Source organism: Centruroides vittatus, unplaced genomic scaffold, assembly GCF_030686945.1.
Source record: "Centruroides vittatus isolate TY-2023 unplaced genomic scaffold, ASM3068694v2 contig_14, whole genome shotgun sequence".
Classification (NCBI taxonomy): domain Eukaryota; kingdom Metazoa; phylum Arthropoda; class Arachnida; order Scorpiones; family Buthidae; genus Centruroides; species Centruroides vittatus.
In genome coordinates, this window is record NW_027120879.1 from 8,149 (window position 1) to 27,597 (window position 19,449).

The 19,449-nt window shown below is 32.0% G+C and overlaps 1 protein-coding gene across 2 annotated transcripts; it reads right to left on the reverse strand.

Moving 5' to 3' along the window:
- Positions 1 to 1,638: 1,638 nt before the first annotated feature.
- LOC136968122 (uncharacterized) lies at positions 1,639 to 17,579 on the reverse strand. 2 transcript variants are annotated; one of them, XM_067262081.1, is made up of 2 exons: positions 17,521 to 17,579; positions 1,639 to 2,756 (listed from the first exon to the last, which is right to left on the reverse strand). In XM_067262081.1, exons 1-2 carry the CDS (start codon positions 17,556 to 17,558, stop codon positions 1,673 to 1,675), a joined length of 1,122 nt encoding a protein of 373 aa, XP_067118182.1. In that variant the 5' UTR covers positions 17,559 to 17,579; the 3' UTR covers positions 1,639 to 1,672. The 2 variants fall into 2 exon arrangements, with proteins under 2 accessions (XP_067118182.1, XP_067118183.1); XM_067262082.1 differs by lacking the exon at positions 17,521 to 17,579 and adding an exon at positions 2,834 to 2,886.
- Positions 17,580 to 19,449: the final 1,870 nt, after the last annotated feature.

Genomic DNA, 19,449 nt, shown 5'->3' on the forward strand with positions numbered 1-19,449 from the left:
TAACAATAAATAGTAGTCGAGAACAATTGCTTTTAGAAGACAAATTACTCATGTCAAATTTCTTAAAATATCGTTTTTAAATATTATATCCGTTCGTTATATAAATTTAAGTTTTCCAGTTAATTTCTATACAGTACGTACAACACTATCCGTACTAACTGATGTCGTATTTATAGAAAAAGCTCAACTGCACGAAATTGATTCAACAGTAAACAACAATGACGGAATAGCCGTACAAAATGAAGCAACACATGTACAGATACGTCCTGTAATTGAGATAAAAGATCTGTTTTATTTTTTCACTAATATTGTCATTACACTGCCGAATTTCTACGAGTTTTTGGATAATTCTGACTAACTTCTTTTCTTATACTGTCGACTGAACGTTCATTAATATACAGTATCTGAATACGAAACACATTAACTTCATTTATCCATTCATCAGAGCTGTTGAGTGTTTCTTGATCAGGAAAAACAATCATTTGCGATTGAATATCGTGAAATAATTATATAAGTAATAATGAAAAATTGCTTGATGTATTTGTATGACCCACCATTTTCACGAAATTAAGAAATAAAATAATTTTTTCACTAAACATGTTACTTGTAATAGATTAAAGTAATCGAAATAAGTTCTGATGTTAATATAAAAATACAGATCTATAGTACCTGTACAGTACATATCGATTTTGTATTCAGGAAATATTATGGAAATTATATATCTTAATGGAATGCGGTGCTGCATATCATTAACATAACAACTATAATATACCAATTTGGATAGCACCATCAAAACAATAATAAGTATAATATACAAGTATTTCCATTAGCTTTTAAGAAATATTAACATGAAAGTAACAAAGTAGAGCAGTATATTTAGTAACTAAAGACACTACACTACTCTACTACTACATTTTCTCTTTTGTTCTCCGGAGTTTTTAATTTTTGACTGATTATATTTCATGTGTTATGTCATACTTTATTTTGGAGAAAAAGGGCTGAACTCGAAAAAATTTGACTGTAGCATGTTATAAAAATTTGCATTCTAAAAAAATTTTTCAATAATAATGAGAAAATACACTGGGCAATTAAAGTATTCCGTTAGTATTACACAAAACAGAAAAAAAATTTAACCACATAAATAGCAGAATATTATATTAATAATGTAATTAAATCAAATGAACAAAATTGAATGTTCACAAATTTATCAATTGAAAAGGCATAATTACGATGATATAATACTGTAAATACCGAAATTGAAATGTGGATATCGAATAGCTCTTACATTTAGACAAAAAGTCTAGTCAACCTTTCATATTTATAATACTCATTAACAAGAAAAAAAAAACGCAATTATCATTCAAATGCGTGCAGCTTTTATTTGACAATTATAAACTTTCTCGAAAATCGTACACATGTAAATACTAAATTTGGAATTATACCAACTGAACTAATGACAATTACTTTTTCAGAAAGAAAAATTACGTTGATAAGCACTTTTTATATTGAAATTTAACTTTATTGGGTTTACAGAAGACAATTTGAAATTCGTTATCCAGTTCACGTACACAGACATTTTGCGAAAATTTTACAGTGATGCAGTGATTCGAATTTAACTAAATATCATATTATCGTTTAGATTTCACTTTATTCCAGAGAAAAACTTTCGACTTCAAAAATATAAATCAACCAAAAAGTAAATATTATCCATAAGGTTTCTGTCAACGGTTAGAAATTTGTCTACGAATATCCTGGCATCTGTTCCTTCTCCGCTTACAAAGAAACTCAGATAAGGTGAAAACTCGACATCGGGTTGGACATTTTCAGCGAGGATAAAGAAAGCAAATGAACGAATTGACCAATCTTTTTCTAGATACATGTTCGTTTCCAGATCGGCGATTCCATCTGGATGGCAAACGGTGTCAAACGAAAAATGCCCGTTGTCCAAAGACTTAATATACGCGTGTACGTACACTGGAATAGGTTTGCATAGTTTCAGCGGAAATCGAAGAGCCGTGACGTAACAATCTTTCCTCACAACAACTTCGCTGCTAAAAAACGTGTAACGTTTCATCTCTCCTTTTGTGACTATAGAAGCATATCCATAATTTATATACGAGAACAAGTTACAATAATTTATTCTGCTTCTGGTATTTGTTTCTCGACTGAAGTAACTCGGATAAAAGGAATAATCACCAGTTATAAAAGTATGCCAAATATGACCCTTTTTTGCCCCGGTTAACAAGTTCAGCGTATAAACACAATATTGCAATTCGTGTTCATTCATGGCAAGAAATCTGATTTTTCCAATAAACGGCTCCATAACATTTCTTATTACATTCCTTTTCGATTCTTCATTCATCGAATAGAATTTGTCTGCACCCAATTTTCTTTGAACTTCTTCCTCGCTCCAATGATACACGGCTTGGAGTAAACGCAATTCACTGACGGATTCGTATATCCCTCGAGACAACAGTCTATCAATTGTTGCAATTTTACAAGTCATAAAGTCGACTGTTCTAAATAGTCTTTCTCCGTGTTTGTCGAAAGCTCGCCAGCAATAATAAGTTATGACCAGATCACCGATCATACGTGCGAAATCGTGGATTGAACAGACGGTATGCACATTTATTTGCTGAATGATAAATGATCTGCATTTCAGTCGTAAATTCTCTAACTCGTATCTTAAACTCAGATGATACAGATCGAAAGCGCGTGTAATACAGGTCAATCCGGGATCGTCCGTCTGTACGTAGCTGTTTAAAATATATAAATTATAATTTATGATAATGTATTGAAATTAATTGAAAGGTAAGTATTATGAAAAACTTACGTTACGAAGTGTCTGATGGTATCCATCGGATAAGGCACTAACAGTACTTTCGAATTTCCGAAATATGTAGGCCTAATGAGAATTTCCAAATGCCTGTTCAAGACTTTTTTAAACTGAACTTCTGGTATTATAACTTCTACGTGTTCTTCGTTTTGGATTTGTATCTCACTCGAAGAAAACCTAAACAACAAAAAAAGGTATTTATTATTACTTTAGATCAAACATTTCTGTTGTACGTTAGTTGTATTATTTCCGACAATGGTGTAGGAACAATAAATGTATGACTAATATTTTAAATACTTTGTATGATAGTTCAGAATAGATGATATTTGATTATTTATAGATATTAACACTAATGTCAAAGTGACCTTTTATTAATGTAAAGATTTTTGTGTATGTCTATGGTTTTTGACAAAGTATTCTTTTGTTAAATAAATATATCTTCGATACGTCTTCTACCATTTGTGGTCTAAAATTGAAATGTAATTTTAAAAAAGACAAACTTGTCCGTACAGTTTTCGTTATAGAAAATGTTAAAAATCCAGGATTTTCGTGGAATTATTTTGTAATTCTTCACGAAGAATAATAGATTTTTCTGTAACATATTTTATTCTGAATCCATGTGTAAAGGTCATTGCAGCGGCGGCCTCAATGATTGCGAGGCTCCGGGCAGCAGATCTTTGAGAGGCCCTTTTCCTTTGTGCAAAGTATGTGAATTGAATATAGATATTTTTGATAATTGACGAGAAATGCGAAAGTTAAATCCAAAATTTATTTATTTATATTAGAAGATTTATAAAAGTTAATAGTTATAAAGAAGACAAATTAGTAATGATGATAAACTAAGGTACATAAATGCCTTAAAAGATATACGCAGTGATTTAAAAATGATGTTCGCGGCTTATAACTAATAGCTAAGGATAAAATAAAAAGTTTTAAATATCAACTTTTTTCTACTCGAATTGTTGCACGAGGCCCCTGAAAGAGCGAGGCCCCGGGCGATTGCCCTGCTCGCCACCTCCTAAGCCCGCCACTGGATCATTGTATACTGTACTGTCTATAACTGATAATGTTAGTCCCAAACTGCGATTTCCTGGAATTTTCCATTATTTTGTTATATAAGTCTGAAGCGTGAATGTTAAATATTATGCTAACAATATTTATCAATCAACATTCATTTAAAAAGTGATTAAACAACTTCGTTAAGGGGGAGCTGGAGACTTTTTCACGACCTGGAAATAACTTACAAAACTCTAATTTTACAAAGGATGAACGATTACATGTTACTTTTAGTAACAGATGATAAAAAATTTAGGTTTTCATCAACACTTATTCTGAACATGATTTCTCCTGCTTTATAGACCGATAAATAATAGACCAGTCGAATAAGTGAATTTCTCTGTAATGTCATTTGGTAATGTGAAACTACATGATAATTGAACAAATAACGTTTAAAAAGTGCTGTTTTAACACGTATCGGATCTGTTGTTTTAAATAAAACACTATTTTCATTGTGTTTAAAATGTCTATTAATAAATATGCCTCTTTAAAACACAATTAAAAGTAAACGTTGAAAGATCTTAATTATTAATAAAATATATTATTAAAAATATTGGAATCTTATTAATCTAATCATCTTTGTACAAAATGTAATTAACTAATTCATTCATTCAACTGCCTTAAACAAATAAATACCACTTTTACTTCTTAGAACTCAACGTCCCACCTACTAGTTGATGGAAACTGAGGAATACGCGATTTACAGGTCGAGGAACACTGAACTACCGAAATTAAATGTTGTAGAAAAAAAATGAGTATTAATCATTTCTATATTAAAAAGTAAACAAAGCTTATTAACTCAAACTTTAAAGACAGAAAATAATTTCACTAAGAAAATAGAAATTTTAAGCTGCTTAAACCCTTTGACCCTAAAAGTGGAAGAGTCTTGCATGAGTTCGAACATTGTGAACAGGTGGTTATTTACACAAGGGAATAAGCTTATTGTGAAGTTTTGCTTAGTCATTGTCTCCAGTATGACAATCGAAACTTTTGTTAAGTACTTCGCATATTTCAACTATAAATCATTTCGTTAATGTTACCGTAGGTATCAAGATGCGCCTTCTGTAGCCATTATGTTTGCGCACGCTAGCGCGTGCACGAAGAAGATAGCGACCGTCGACGATAACCGTTTTTCGCCATTTTGAAAACGATTTGTGAATGCGTATGTAACAAAATAACAATGTCTGCGAAGGTTAATGTTACTCTAGGTATACAAAATGGCGGCTCCTCTCTGACTCCAGCATACAGAAGCGACGAAACAGTGGGGACGCACGTTTTCTAAACCTAACCTATTCTAATAATTTAGTTGCTAATATTTATGGTAATTTATTAAAATAGGTTAGGTTTAGAAAACGTGCGTTCCCACTGTTTCCTCGCTTCTGTATGCTGGAGTCAGAGAAGGAGCCGCCATTTTGTATACCTCGGGTAACATTAACCAAAAGTATAAAATTATTACGTGAAACTAGAAATTTACTTACATTCGTTTTAAACTTCTCCACTTTTTCCGACGTTCGGTTATTACCGAAGCCGACTCCCTAATACTATTTGATGTTTTTTTCTTGTTTTTATTCCCATTTTTATCAGTTTCTCGCATATCTTCTGTTTTTTTAACGTTTCGCCGCATGTTCTTTCTTCTTACTTTTTGTAACAGGAGCAGCCGGCACAGTCTCGGGTTCTTCCCATAATGGTATTCTTCCATTTCCAGGATATATCTTAATTAAACGTTGCACACGAAAATATTAAAAACGTTTTCCGGGTTTTTTCGACGGCCAATTATGATATTTTTTATACATAATGGAGTACATGTACGAATCTGATAATGTCTTCCGTGTAGTGTTTCGGAAAATTCTTCTTTTTTCTAAGTATCCCCATAATCTTTTGATGTTTTGGGTATGAACTCGTTTCTGTGTTCACGAAATTCTACAAGTGAGTAACTGTCTTATGAGCACTTTCTATTTTTTCCAAGTAGTCTATATAGTTATATCCTTTTCATTCATCGGTCAAAACTGTGCTGCCGGAATTTACAAATTTAGAAATGATCCAATTAAGCGTCGTTTCCGATCTATCGTTCACTTCACATATAAAACATCTTGCTTTTTAAGTTTACGCTTTTTTTCGTATTTGCGCTTACAGATCACAGGTCTCTTCTATTTCGACGGCTTCATTCGGACCTCCAATTTTAAACGATATGATATTATGCAAAGCGACTAGCATCACAAATCGAACATGGTTTGACCAGTCGGCAGCAACCTTGTTCGAATTCCGGCGGCATTAGCTGAGATAGTTTTGGAGCAATCTAATGACAGATAGTGGCATATAAATGAAAATATTCTACTCCAGAGAATTTTACCGAATTTACCTTCAAAGTACCAGCAAATTCTGAACTGTTGTGCCAGCAGTTTTCACATCTCATTGCACAAGATTTTCTATCATTTCGATAAACGACTTTGCTAGGTTTGGAAGATTTCGAGCAGACGTCGACAACATGCTGAAATGCTAGTTTGACTGCGAAATTGAACACTATCAATCCTGGGATTGAAACCCAATTTAGAATCCTCACACTCGAGAAAACGATAAAAATCAAGGGAGGTGCATCCTGTTCAAAATTCTTTTAAGTTAATGTCAAAATTACTCATTTGTAAGAAATTATTACAAATAATATCAAACGAAATAAAAAGTATTTTAACTTTTAAAAAAAATAATTTCGAATTATATTAATCCACCTATAACACCCTCTTCGTCAATTTAATCGTATTAATTTGCATATCGCGCCGTGTCGCAAGCGTCAATCGGTAAGCTGGTACGACATTACCGGAAATGCCGCGATCTTTGATACCTACCATAAAATTGATTGAAATTTATATAAAAATTCAGTAAGAGTACGTTCATTTGACGCGAACTTACGTGATGAAATAATCACAAGATAACAAACAAAAAATCAACTTATGTCATTTATCAAGCTTCCTTTTTTAAGCTCTTGATAATACCATAGACGATGTACATCATTGCTTTCTCTCTTAAATATTTTACACTTATACAATAGTCAATAGAAAAACACAGAATCATTTGGGTCCCATACGGGTAGAAACGCTATAAACAGGAAACAATACAACCACATACTGATTTTGCACCTCTCGAACTGCCATTCTTTAGGTTCGTTTCTGTACTGGACTCGTCCAAAAACGGAAGCAACATGCGATTAGAAGTAGAAATGAATCATCGCGGTAATTGGCTGCAAATGCCACATGACATTGATGTCACCGTCTTTCGCTTTTTCTCCCGCAGAAACACTTAATTTTTTAATTGCATTACTTGTGTATTCTGTATATCCGACATTAAAACTGGCCTTATACATGTATTTACTGTGATCTCACATATACGTATCTAAGAAATTACCATGTGACTACGAAGACCATTACGTGCTTACGAGTAACAGCATGACGTTGAAGTCACAAAGTTGAAAATTTTACAATCAATTAAAGCCTTTAGAATTTACATTGTGTACCGCGTGTCCGGTGGTGTGTTCTGGGCACGTAAGTTTCGTACTCACGTGGTTGTTGTATCGCGACACGTTGGAATAAATGTGGTTTTCTTTTACATTATAATTTTCTACTTTATTATATTGTCAAATAGAAAAAATGATTTCCTTTTAATAAACTACAAATGTATTGTAAAATAAACAAATTATACAACAAAATGGACTCGATTCAAGAGGCAAAACCAATGAAGAAATGCTGCGTAACGATATTTATTTAAAAACAAAACATTTTCTGTATATTCACGTCCAATATGTAATGTACTGTACGTCATCGTCTTATGTCTTGACGTAATAATACAATTATTAAACAAAAACAATTGATATCCAAACAAAAACCTATGAAATAAAATAAAAAAATATAGTTTTGTAGATTTGATGTGTTATTGAACGTTTTACCGCATGACTGGAAACAGAACGGCTTTTCTCCTGTGTGAATCCTTCTACGATTTTTAAAGTGTGTGACATCCAACAAAATTCTTTGTCACAATTTCCATAGAGAAGCTAACTCTTCTTCGAACTTTGATTTGCGAAATCTACGAAATACAAAATATTAGACTTCAATGTTAACGTACAAAATAATTCGTTTATGTTACTTATTAAAAAGAAATACAGAAAAAGTTACTTCTGCACATCTCGGAATTTATTACTTCACAACATTTTAAAAAATAAATGTAAATTTAATGAAAAAAAATAATGGTGATTTGAAACAAACAACTCAGTGCTTACTCTGCAGAATAAATACTAAAGGATAGTTTTTAACAATTTCTTCGTCTTTTGTTGTCAAATATTGTTCAATGTTTATTCGTCAAAACAATATTTAATAAATTTTTTATATATTGACTACATTATCGAATGAAATAAAATAAAAAACATATCGTACGTAAATCCAATAACAAACGAATATTTATTATCATTGGCCACCTTTCAGTTTAATGTTATCGTTTTCAGCATTTTCCGTTAATTCAACGAAACATTATTCTTCACTTCCTAATTAAAAAAGATTACATTTATTTTTTTTATAATGCACCAATCTTTAATTTTCACGCCAACCGAAAGAAGTAAAACGTTTCTCATCATTTTGTCCGTTACAAATTTGAAATAAAAGTGACGCCACCTGAAACTTAAATACAGGGTGGTTATAATTAAATTTGCCCTACTCAGACCTGTATAGAGACCGTTCTCTTTCACGTATTTTGATGAAACTTGGTATATACCTTATATGGACCACGGGGAAAAGGAAAATGCAAAAAATAAAATAAAATAAAATAAAATAATAATTAGTTCAAATTTCTTTCGCTAGATTAAAAAATAGCGCATGAAGAACAAGAAACAGAAAATGGAAACACGCAAAAAGTTTTTATTAACGACATTTGTTCAATTTGCAATCCATTTGCTTCAATAACTTGTTCGAAGCGTTTTACAGCGTGTTCAACAGTAGAGTCCATAGGTTTCTTGAGGAATTCCAGCAATATGGCGTGTTATGCTTGCTTTCAATTCAGGCAGAGATCGTATGCATCTTATACAGACACGATCTTTTAGATATCCCCACAACCATGCGGACTCTGTACGGATTCTAAGTCTTCCTAGCACTAATTTTATTCAACTTTTTAAAATTAGCCTACTATTTAATTAATAACAGTAACTACAAATATAAAAGAAGCGTGGGCATGCAACATTGTTATGAGTCTGATGGTATTTACGTATGTAATCTGAAAGTGGAGTGTGAGACTGTATATAACTAATATGATTCTATAATTGTTGATTATAGTTATTATATTAAAGTATTTTTTCCTGGCGAGATAAAATTAAAAAATACATAAATTACTAATATATAAGCTGTTGTCTGTGTATGAATTTTTCATAACGTGCAATTTTTATCTAATCCAGCTGAATGTTTGGTAATATTCGTTTCATGTTCTGATGGAAAGTATAGAATACTTATTTTACGAAAATATTAGTTATACAATAAACATTTTATCTATTTAGGATCGGAGATCGCAGTATTGTCGCGACTGTGAAAGTCAGTGATCACTTCACGTTCACGGTCGACGAAAGAATTTTTCTTCAGTTGCATTTTTACATATTTTCATAAACGGCGTATTTCAAACTTTCTTAATTAAATTTAAACTTTAGAAATGATAGCTGCATCGATTTACTTTCTTGAAAAACCTTTCTATAATGACCACTTGACGTTCTATTATCGAATCGAAAGTTACATCGTAACCAGTCCGTTATTTAAAAGTGTTATCGCCCGTATAATTAACGAAATTATGTAAATGTGAGTAGTAGAAATTTTTACCTGTTTAAAGTTATATGTTGAAAGTTAAGAAGAAAGCGAAGAATAAAATTAGAACAAAAGAAAGTTAGACACTAAATTGTTAGAATTTATATCAGTTAGTGAAAATTGAGAAGAAACGATAATATTGTAATATCGTAAATTAATTGATGAAAATTTTTATGTAAAGTATACTATAAATAATGGATAAGTGTAATTATATATACACATTTACATTTATAAAGAAACACAGCTGAAGAGGAACCAGCACGTCTAAAATGCATTTTGGAATATATTTCGTATACGTGTAAGCGGGTAAAAATTGATATCTATATCATTGGCGTGCGGTGACAATTTTCGAAACGAACTAGACGTAAAAAATCCATTTTTCAAACATAAGAATTATTATAACATTTGGCAGTAAATTTATTTATTCGCTTAATATTGAGTCATTAAATTTTACTTTTTCAGCTCCCCTGTATACAGGATGTCTTTAAATTCCAAGTGCCGGTTAAAAAATTTATAACTTGATTAGTATTTGTGATATAAAAAATATGTAAAAAGTATTAAAAAGCGTAATCTACGCAGTTTTAGATAAAACTATTTAATAATGGACCAACTCTTCCCAGACGTTATAGATTCTGATTTTCTTATTTCCAATACATTCTCTATAATTTCTAGTGATGTAACGAATATTCGGTTACTACCCGGTATTCGGCCTATTCGGCCTATTTTTACTATTCGGCCGAATACCGAATATTTAAATCACTATTCGGCCGAATACCGAATACCTAAAAACAGGAGTAAGAAATTACAAAAACACAGTAAATTTATCATTTTTGTAACTTTTGTTAAATGCTGAACATTAAACTATAATTATTAAAGTTAATAAGAAATGGCATCTAACTCTAGTATTAAATTATTTCGTAATTAATATATTATTATAGCCTTTATCTAGCCCGATATCTTATGGCGTTGATGGCGTGTAGGTTAGAATGTATCGGGCATTAATGTTATTGTTTAGTTAATTATGTTATATTCGTATTCGCGTATATTTTAATATTTATACGATATTCTAAAATGAGTTACGAAACGTTTTATTGAAACTTGTCGTATTTAATGAAAGAATTATTTATCAATTTCTAGAAGATGAGTAACTAATATATAATTTATTTTATATATAAAGCAAAAAATGAGCATTTCTCATTATATACAAAAGATAACATTTGAAATCGTGTTAATTTTGAAAATATTGACAAAAACAATAGCAACAAAATATCACAAAACTTCACAAATAGAAACTCCCCAATAATATATTTGAACTGTTCCACAACTGGAGAGAAACTAGACCATATTATGTCACCACAAAAGTATATCCTTCGGGTACTATTCAGTCTACAAATACGTAGTAAAAACAAAATTTTAGTGTTTAATTAAAGAGTTAAAATGATCGATTGCAAATAAAATAACTTATAAGTTATAACTTACATCTAAATACCAACAACTGCCGAATCATAGCGGGCTATTTACGGCTATTACATAAATTATGAACCAATTTGGAACTAGAGGTAGACGTTAGGCTCCATCTTATATTAAGTTTAATAATTATAATTTAATTAATTCATTTAAATAATTTAGACTTAATGGAAGAAAAAATCGTAGTGACAGCAAACCAATAGAGAGCAGGGTGCGCGATCTTTGCCATAATTGCAGTTTGCGCGCCAATTTTCGTACGTGCGTTAATCAAGCCGAATAGTTTGGCCGAATACTCGGCCATTCGGCAACGCTCCTGGCCGAATACTGCACGGACATTGTTGATTGTTTTCACTCTGCTGTTACGCGGATCACCTAGATCAGCTGCGTCATTCACAGATTCAAATTGTGTTGTGTTTCGCTGTTCGTAACGAGTCTCCTTCCACGTTGAACTCAAAGCTTTCGAATCACATATATCGTTTTTAAAGTAGATTGATAAATGAAAAAATTCGCGAAGATCGGTTCCGTATCGCGCCTCGTACCCTGGAAAAAACACTGTATACGGGCCCCTAATTCAAATTCGTCTGGGCCCATGAAACTATAACGCGCCAGAAATTTTGGGCCTGGGCCAGCCTTCGATGAACCAGGCCCAAAATTTTTGTTTTAATCAACAAGATAAAAAGAATATTTACTCGCTTGATTTCTTATAATTTCATTATCTTCAAAAGATACAATCTCATTAAAATTCGTAATTGAAGTTCATAGCGTATTTCTGTATTTGTCCTCATCGAATAATTACATAAACATACATTTCAATAAGTGTTAAACAATGAAGTGGTAGGAAACGAGGCACTGGAAGTTGTTTTTCATTTGTTAATTGAACTGTAAATATTATGAAATTTCAGAATATATATATATAGGCCTATTTGAATCTCTTCATAAAATCTAGCATCTGTTGGAGATAATTTCAAAATATTGAATTTAATAGTGAATAAACGTTTTATAAAATTTATCGTAGATATAACGATAATAAACCTCGCCTTTAATTTATAATTAAGAGACAAGTAAGCCTTGGAAAAATGGTTTATTTCATTAAAATTGCTGTAAATCTAAAAGAAAAAAATTACTCTTAATTTTAATTATTAGCCGATTGTATTTTAGTTTTATAAATTAAAATGCTCATTTATATTATAAAATCAATGTTTCTAGTTTCGTGTGTATTAACACACATTTACTTACTGCCGAAGTGAATTTCGAATGAGAGAAAGCAAACATGAAACTGATAGTGAATATTACTACAGCTATGGACATAATTTCCGTAAGAAGAATCCTATCCAGGTCCATGAATAAAGGGACGATATAATCAGAGGAGGAAAATACACGTAGAATGCGTAAATCGCTGCTAGATATAAATCTGCTGTTTCGTTGATACACTGAATACAATACCACAAATCCCAATGAAGGAAAATTATTTTCTCTATGCGAAGTTGTATTCCTTGTACGTTAATAAAGGTCAAAGTTAGTTTCTGGATCAGATGTCGTAGTCTCACGTATATTACATAATATAACGCTCCAATAGAGAACAATATAAAGAATATTTGAGTCGATTCAAACATTATAATTAGTATTATATTCACGTCACAGAAGACGATTTCCACAACCGATTTTTTAGTAAAAGCGTGGTATACGAAGATATCGAAAGAAATTACGGCTGTGATTGTGGTAAAGAATGCCAAAGAAGAAAATATCAAAAATAAATTTTCGATCCCCCTCAATTGTGTGACTTCATCTTCAAATGCACTTTTCTCGGTTGGTAAGTACAATTTTCTGTTTTTTAAATAGCTAAATTGAAAACTGTAGAATAATAGAAACAGTACCACGACCGACGTAACCGAGTATTCATGCTTCGGAAACACGAATTTCCAATCACTGCAGAAGACATTTTTTTTGACGATAGTGGCGGTAAACAGTATCACATTGAATCACCAAAACTTTTCTATAACGTTGACATAAACACCAAAAAGTTTGCGGGTGTAACTTTTAGTGTCGACTGGACGATCATTCATATACAGTATCTGAATACCTAGCCTATGACGATCTGCTCCAAACACTTCCAAGTACACAAGATATTAGGCTCCAAGGTTTCGCAGTTGATACGATCATAATGATTAATTAAGCATCAAAATTGCGATATTTTACAAAGTAAACGCAATGAAATCCTTCATGAGGTTTACAATTGAAGTGAGAAGAATAAGCTTCCTATAAATTTTAAAAAAGTGTGAAGCCCTTGTCTGTACGAAAAAGGAAAGACATAAACAACTGCAACGCCCTCCTTGCCTTTATATTAACAGAAACAAGATAAAAATTATTTCGCATCTGAGGTACTTGGTTGTCATCATCGACCCAACTTTAAGCTGGAAATATCATATATAAGAACTTTGCAATAAGTTTAACCAAAAGGCTAACAGTCTATATTACATTGCACGCAATACTTAAGAATTAGGAGCTAAACAATGTAGCATAATTTATAAAGAAACAATCAAACAATCGCTTCTGTATGCTGTCTAGATCTGGGGCAACAAGGCAAGCCTGATCCGTAATAAACGAAAGTTACTATCAGTGCAAAGCGGTTTTGCTATTCGGATCTGCAGGGCATACCGTACAGCACCTACGGATGCCCTGTTGGTCTTGGCCAACCTGATCTCCATTCATATTAAAATAGACAACATTGTTTGGAAGTGGAACCTTTTAAATAAGGATTTACCAGAAGGAATGAGAGAGAACACACAAAACTCACAGAACATAATTATCAAGAATGACTATCCTGACAGCTGTCAGGAATTACTTCAGCTAATTGGCACCTACTATGTTGACACATACCATTCTGGTGCGGAGGTGGGACAACATCCTGCCGAAAGCAACATCACCTTCATACACAAAGAGGACGACAAAAACATTGCTGATGTGAACTGGAGTATATATACCGATGGGGCAAAAAATGAGAATGGGACAGGGACGGCTTTTACTGTGAGAAACAATACCACCAACACAGTTGTTCACGAAAAATATCATAAGCTACAAGCCCATTGCTCCAACAATCAAGCGGAGCTCTGGGCAATGTGTAAAGCCTTAACAAAAATTACGGCGAAATCTAAAGACTCTAAAAGGAAATTTTCAATTTCTAACTAACACCAGATACGTCTTAAATGTGATAGAGGACACGCAGAAGCATACCGCAACAGGAGTCAAGATAAGACATGTTATTAACAACCTGAAAAGAAGGAGAAATGTTTTCTTTTGCTGAGTCCCAGGTCATAATGGCATCAGTGGAAACGAAAGGGCGGACGAGCTAGCAAAGAGTACTCACACTAGACGTCTCACCTTCCTTCAACACGGTGCCTATAAGCTACATAAATAGCTATCTTCAGAAGAAGGCTCTGTTTGCTTGGCAGTCTGAATGGACTGCGTCTACCACTAGGCATACTATCTTCTGCTTCCTATCCTCAGTGCAGAGCCGGCAACGGCTTTTCCACATATTTTCCACCTATAGCCTTACTCTGTGTCTGACCAGGCACGGGAACTTTCCTTATTATCTACATCGGTTTGGAAAAAGCAACTGCAATTCCTGAGACTGTGATGGTATCTCCTTGGAAATTTGTTTCATACTTTAATTGACTGCCCGCACTACGATGCAGAACGGCACGACTTATTTGTCTACTGTATACAAAAGGACCAAAACTGGCCACCCCAACTCGACTTTCTCTGCGCGGACAAAGAAGCTTACCGGCACCTAGTGACTTTCGTCGAATCCTGCAGCATATTCCGAGCAACACAGACTTCAGCACAGCCTGCAACCTGAACTACAACAGCAGGATACTATTCCCACTATTAAGGGACAAGTGAAAAAAGCTTGTTGGCCTCTCTACCATAGACAGTTTATAAACTCTCACATTCTGTGGTATGTGAATGTGTCTTTCTTGTGTACTGTGTAATGTTGTATCTCTGTTTCAATTTGACTTCATTGTACACGTTTATGTACTAACTTACAACATACTGTGTATGCGTGTACTAGCCGTTAAACCAGTGATAATTATTAATCAATAATTACAAATTGCTTGATGTATTAGTATGACCCACGATTTTCATGAAATTTAGTGAAAGATTATTCTGTATTTCTTAACATGTTACTTGTAATAGACTAAAGTATCGGAATGAGCCATAAAAGTACAGATGTATAGTCCCTGTACATATCCATTTTGTATTCAGGTAATATTATAAAAATTATGTATCTTAATGGAATGCGGTGTTGTATACAATTAATATAATGACTGTAATTTACCAATATTACCAATAGTTTTTAAGAAATATTAACACGAAAGTAATATAATAAACTAGTGTGTTTAGTAAACAATCTGATGGATGTATTAAATTGTAGTTTTATAAGTTGTGTCCTAGTCCATCTTTTGAATAATTTTCGTTTATAATATACAGGTAGGATTTTAACTGCATAATTTAATGTTATTTATATTAAAATTTCACATTAGAAAATTTACTTTAAATACTTCTATGTACCGTATTTCTTAGATTCGCCATCGATTGTAATGCATTTTGATTTGAGTACCACGAGCAAAAAGAAACAAAATATATAAATGATAACATATTACTAACAAACATTTTTATTATAATAGAATTTAATTTATGATAGTTTATATGCTTATAATTAATGCGTGTAAGCATTAAACATAATACAAAAAAATAGGTAAATTGATAGCCTTAAAAGCCTATTACATCTATAAGGCTAGAAATAAGTCAAACTGATCAACCTTTAATATTTATAGTCCCCATTAACACGAGAAAGAACGTAGTTATCATTCAAATGCTTGCAGCTTTTATCTGACAATTATAAACTTTTCTAATGATATGTTTGAAAATAATAAATCTTGAATTATACCAACTCAACTAATGACAATTTACTTTTTCAGAAAGAAAAATTACGTTGATAAGCACTTTTTATATTTAAATTCAACTTTATTGTCTATACAGAAAACAATTTGAAATTCATTATCCAGTTCACGATACACAGACATTTAGCGGAAATTTTACACGGTAATACAGTAAGAAGTAATTATTCGAATTATATTCTCGTTTAGATTTCACTTTTTTCCAGGGAAAAAGTTATCAATTCAAAAATATAAATCAACCCAAAAGTAAATGTTATACATGAGGTTTCTGTCAACAGTTAGAAATTGGTCTTCGAATTTCCTGGCATCTGTTCCTTCTCCGCTCACAAAGAAACTCAGATAAGGTGAAAACTCGACATTGGGTTCGACATTGTCAGCGACGAAAAAGAAAGCAAATAAACGAATTGACCAATACTTTTCTAGAAACAACTTCGTTTGCAGATTCGCTACTCCCTCTGAATTGCAAACGGCGTCAAACGAAAAATGCCCGTTGTCCAAAGAGTTAATATACGCGTATACGAACACTGGAAAACTTTCGCCTAGCTTCACCGGAAATCGAAGAGTCGTGACGTAACAATCTTCCCTCACAACTACTTCGCTGCTAAAAAACGTGTAATTTTTCATGTAACTTTTTCTGACTATAAAAGCATCTCCAAGGTTTTTGTACGAGACCAAATTACAATAATTTATTTTGTTTCTGGTATTTGTTTCTCGAGTGAAGTAATGCGGATAAAACGAATAATCACCAGTCTTAAAAGCATGCCAAATATGAATCTTTTCTGCTGTAGTTAACAAGTTCAGCGTATAAAGACAGAATTGCAATTCGTGTTCATTCATGGCAAGAAATCTGATTTTCCCAATAAACGGCTCCATTACATTTCTTATTACATTCCTTTTCGATTCTTTTTTCATCGAATAGAATTTGTCTGAACCCAATTTTCTTTGAACTTCTTTCTCGCTCCAATGATACACGGCTTTGAGTAAACGCAATTCACTGACGGATTCGTATATCCCTCGAGACAACAGTCTATCAATTGTCGCAATTTTACAAGACATAAGGTCGACTGTTGTAAATAGTCTTTCTCCGAGTTCGTCGAAAGCTTGTCAGCAAGAATAAATTATGTCCAGATCACCAATCATACGTCCGAAATCGGGGATCGAACAGACGGTATTCACATTTATTTGCTGAATGATAAATGATCTGCATTTCAGTCGTAAATTCTCTAACTCGTATCTTATACTCAGATGATACAGATCGAAAGCGCGTGTAATACAGGTCAATCCGGGATCGTCCGTCTGTACGTAGCTGTTTAAAAATATTAGTTATAATATATGGCAATGTATTGAAATTAATTGAATGTAAGTATTGTGAAAAACTTACGTAACGAAGTGTCTGAGGGTCTCCATTGTGTATGGCATAAACAGTACTTTTGAATTTTCGAAATGTTTTAATGAGAAGTTCGAAATGTCTGTTTAGGACTCTTTGTAACTGAACTTCTGGTATTATAACTTCTTCATGTTCTTCGTTTTGGATTCGTATCTCACTCGAAGAAAACCTAAACAACAAAAAAATATTTTTTATTACTTTAGATCAAACATCTCTGTTGTACGTTAGTTGTATTATTTTCGACGATGGTGTATGAACAATAAATGTATGACAAATAAATACTTTGTATGATAGTTCAGGATAGTTGATATTTGATTGTTTATAGATATTAACACTACATTAATAACAGGTCATTTTGCCATTAAAAATTTTTGTGTATGTGTATGGTTTTGACGGAGTATGCTTTTGTTAAATAAATGTATTTTCGATATGTCTTCTACCATTTGCGGTCTAGAATTAAAAAGTAATTTTATAAAAGACAAACTTGTCTGTACAGTTTTCGTTGTAGAAAATGTAAATAATCCAAGATTCTCGTGGAATTATTTTGTAATTCTTTATTAACAATAATAGGTTATTCTGTAACCTATCATATTCTGAATTCATGTGTATAGGTCATTGTATACTGTACTGTTATAACTGATAATGTTGGTCCCAAACTGCGATTTCCTGGAATTTTCCATTATTTTGTTATACACGCCTGAAGCTTGAATGTTAAGTCATTCTGCCAACAATATTTATCAATTAACATCCATTGTAAAAAGTGATTAAACAAGTTTGTTAAGATAGGAAGCTGGAAACTTTTTCACGACTTGGAAATAACTTACAGAACCGTAATTTTACAAAGGATGAACAATTATATCTTATTTTTAGTAACAGATGATAAAAAATTTAGGATTTTTTCCATTAACGCTTATATCATTTTTAAAAATCATTATACAAATGACAAGAAATGTTTTACTCACAAGAGAAAGGAGTGTATAAGGTAACACTGTCGTACCTATATCTGTTCATCATATTCATTTTGAACATGATTTCTCCTGCTTTATAGATCGATAAATAATAGATCAGTCGAATAATTGAATTTCTCTGTATAGTTATTTGGTACTTTCATAATGTGAAACTACCTGATAATTGAACAAATAACGTTTAAAAAGTGCTGCTTTAACACTCGTATTGGATCTATTGTGTTTAAAATGTCTATTCAATATGTCTCTTTGAAACAATTAAATAAATACGTTTAACGATCTAAATGTAAATAATTACCAACAAAATATATTATTAAAAATATTGGAATCTCATTCATCTTTGTACAAAATGTAATTAACTAATTCATTCATTCAACTGTCTTAAAGAAATAAATTACCACTTTTACTTCTTAGAACTCAACGTCCCACCTACTAGTTGATAGAACTGAGGAATACGCGATTTACAGGTCGAGGAACACTGAACTACCCGAATTAAATGTTGCAGAAATGAAGTGAATATAAAAAAATCATTTCTATATTGAAAAGTAAACAAAGCCTATTAACTTTAACGACAGAAAATAATTTCACTAAGAGAATGGAAATTTTAAGATGCTTAAATCCTTTGACCTTAAAAGAGTCTTGCATGAGTTCGGACATTGTAAACAGAGGGTTATTTACACAAGAAAATAAGTTTATTATGAAGTTTTGCTTAGTCATTGTCTCTAGTATGACAATCGAAACATTTGTTAAGTACTTATAGTTTAAATATGCTAAAAATATATGTATATATATATATATATATATATATATATATATATATATACATATATTTTTAGCATATTTAAACTATAAGTACTTAACAAATGTTTCGATTGTATACTTATATATATATATAAGTAGTACTTATATATATATATATATATATATATATAGAATATATATATATATATTTCTAGCA

What these genes read in the sequence shown, in the direction of transcription:
- LOC136968122 (XM_067262081.1), bottom strand. Translation starts at nt 17,558, where the DNA reads ATGCCATACACAATGGAGACCCTCAGACACTTCGTTAC. An exon ending in ACCCTCAGACACTTCGTTAC is followed by an intron (nt 2,757 to 17,520) that starts GTAAGTTTTTCA and finishes TATTTTAAACAG; the next exon opens with CTACGTACAGACGGACGATC.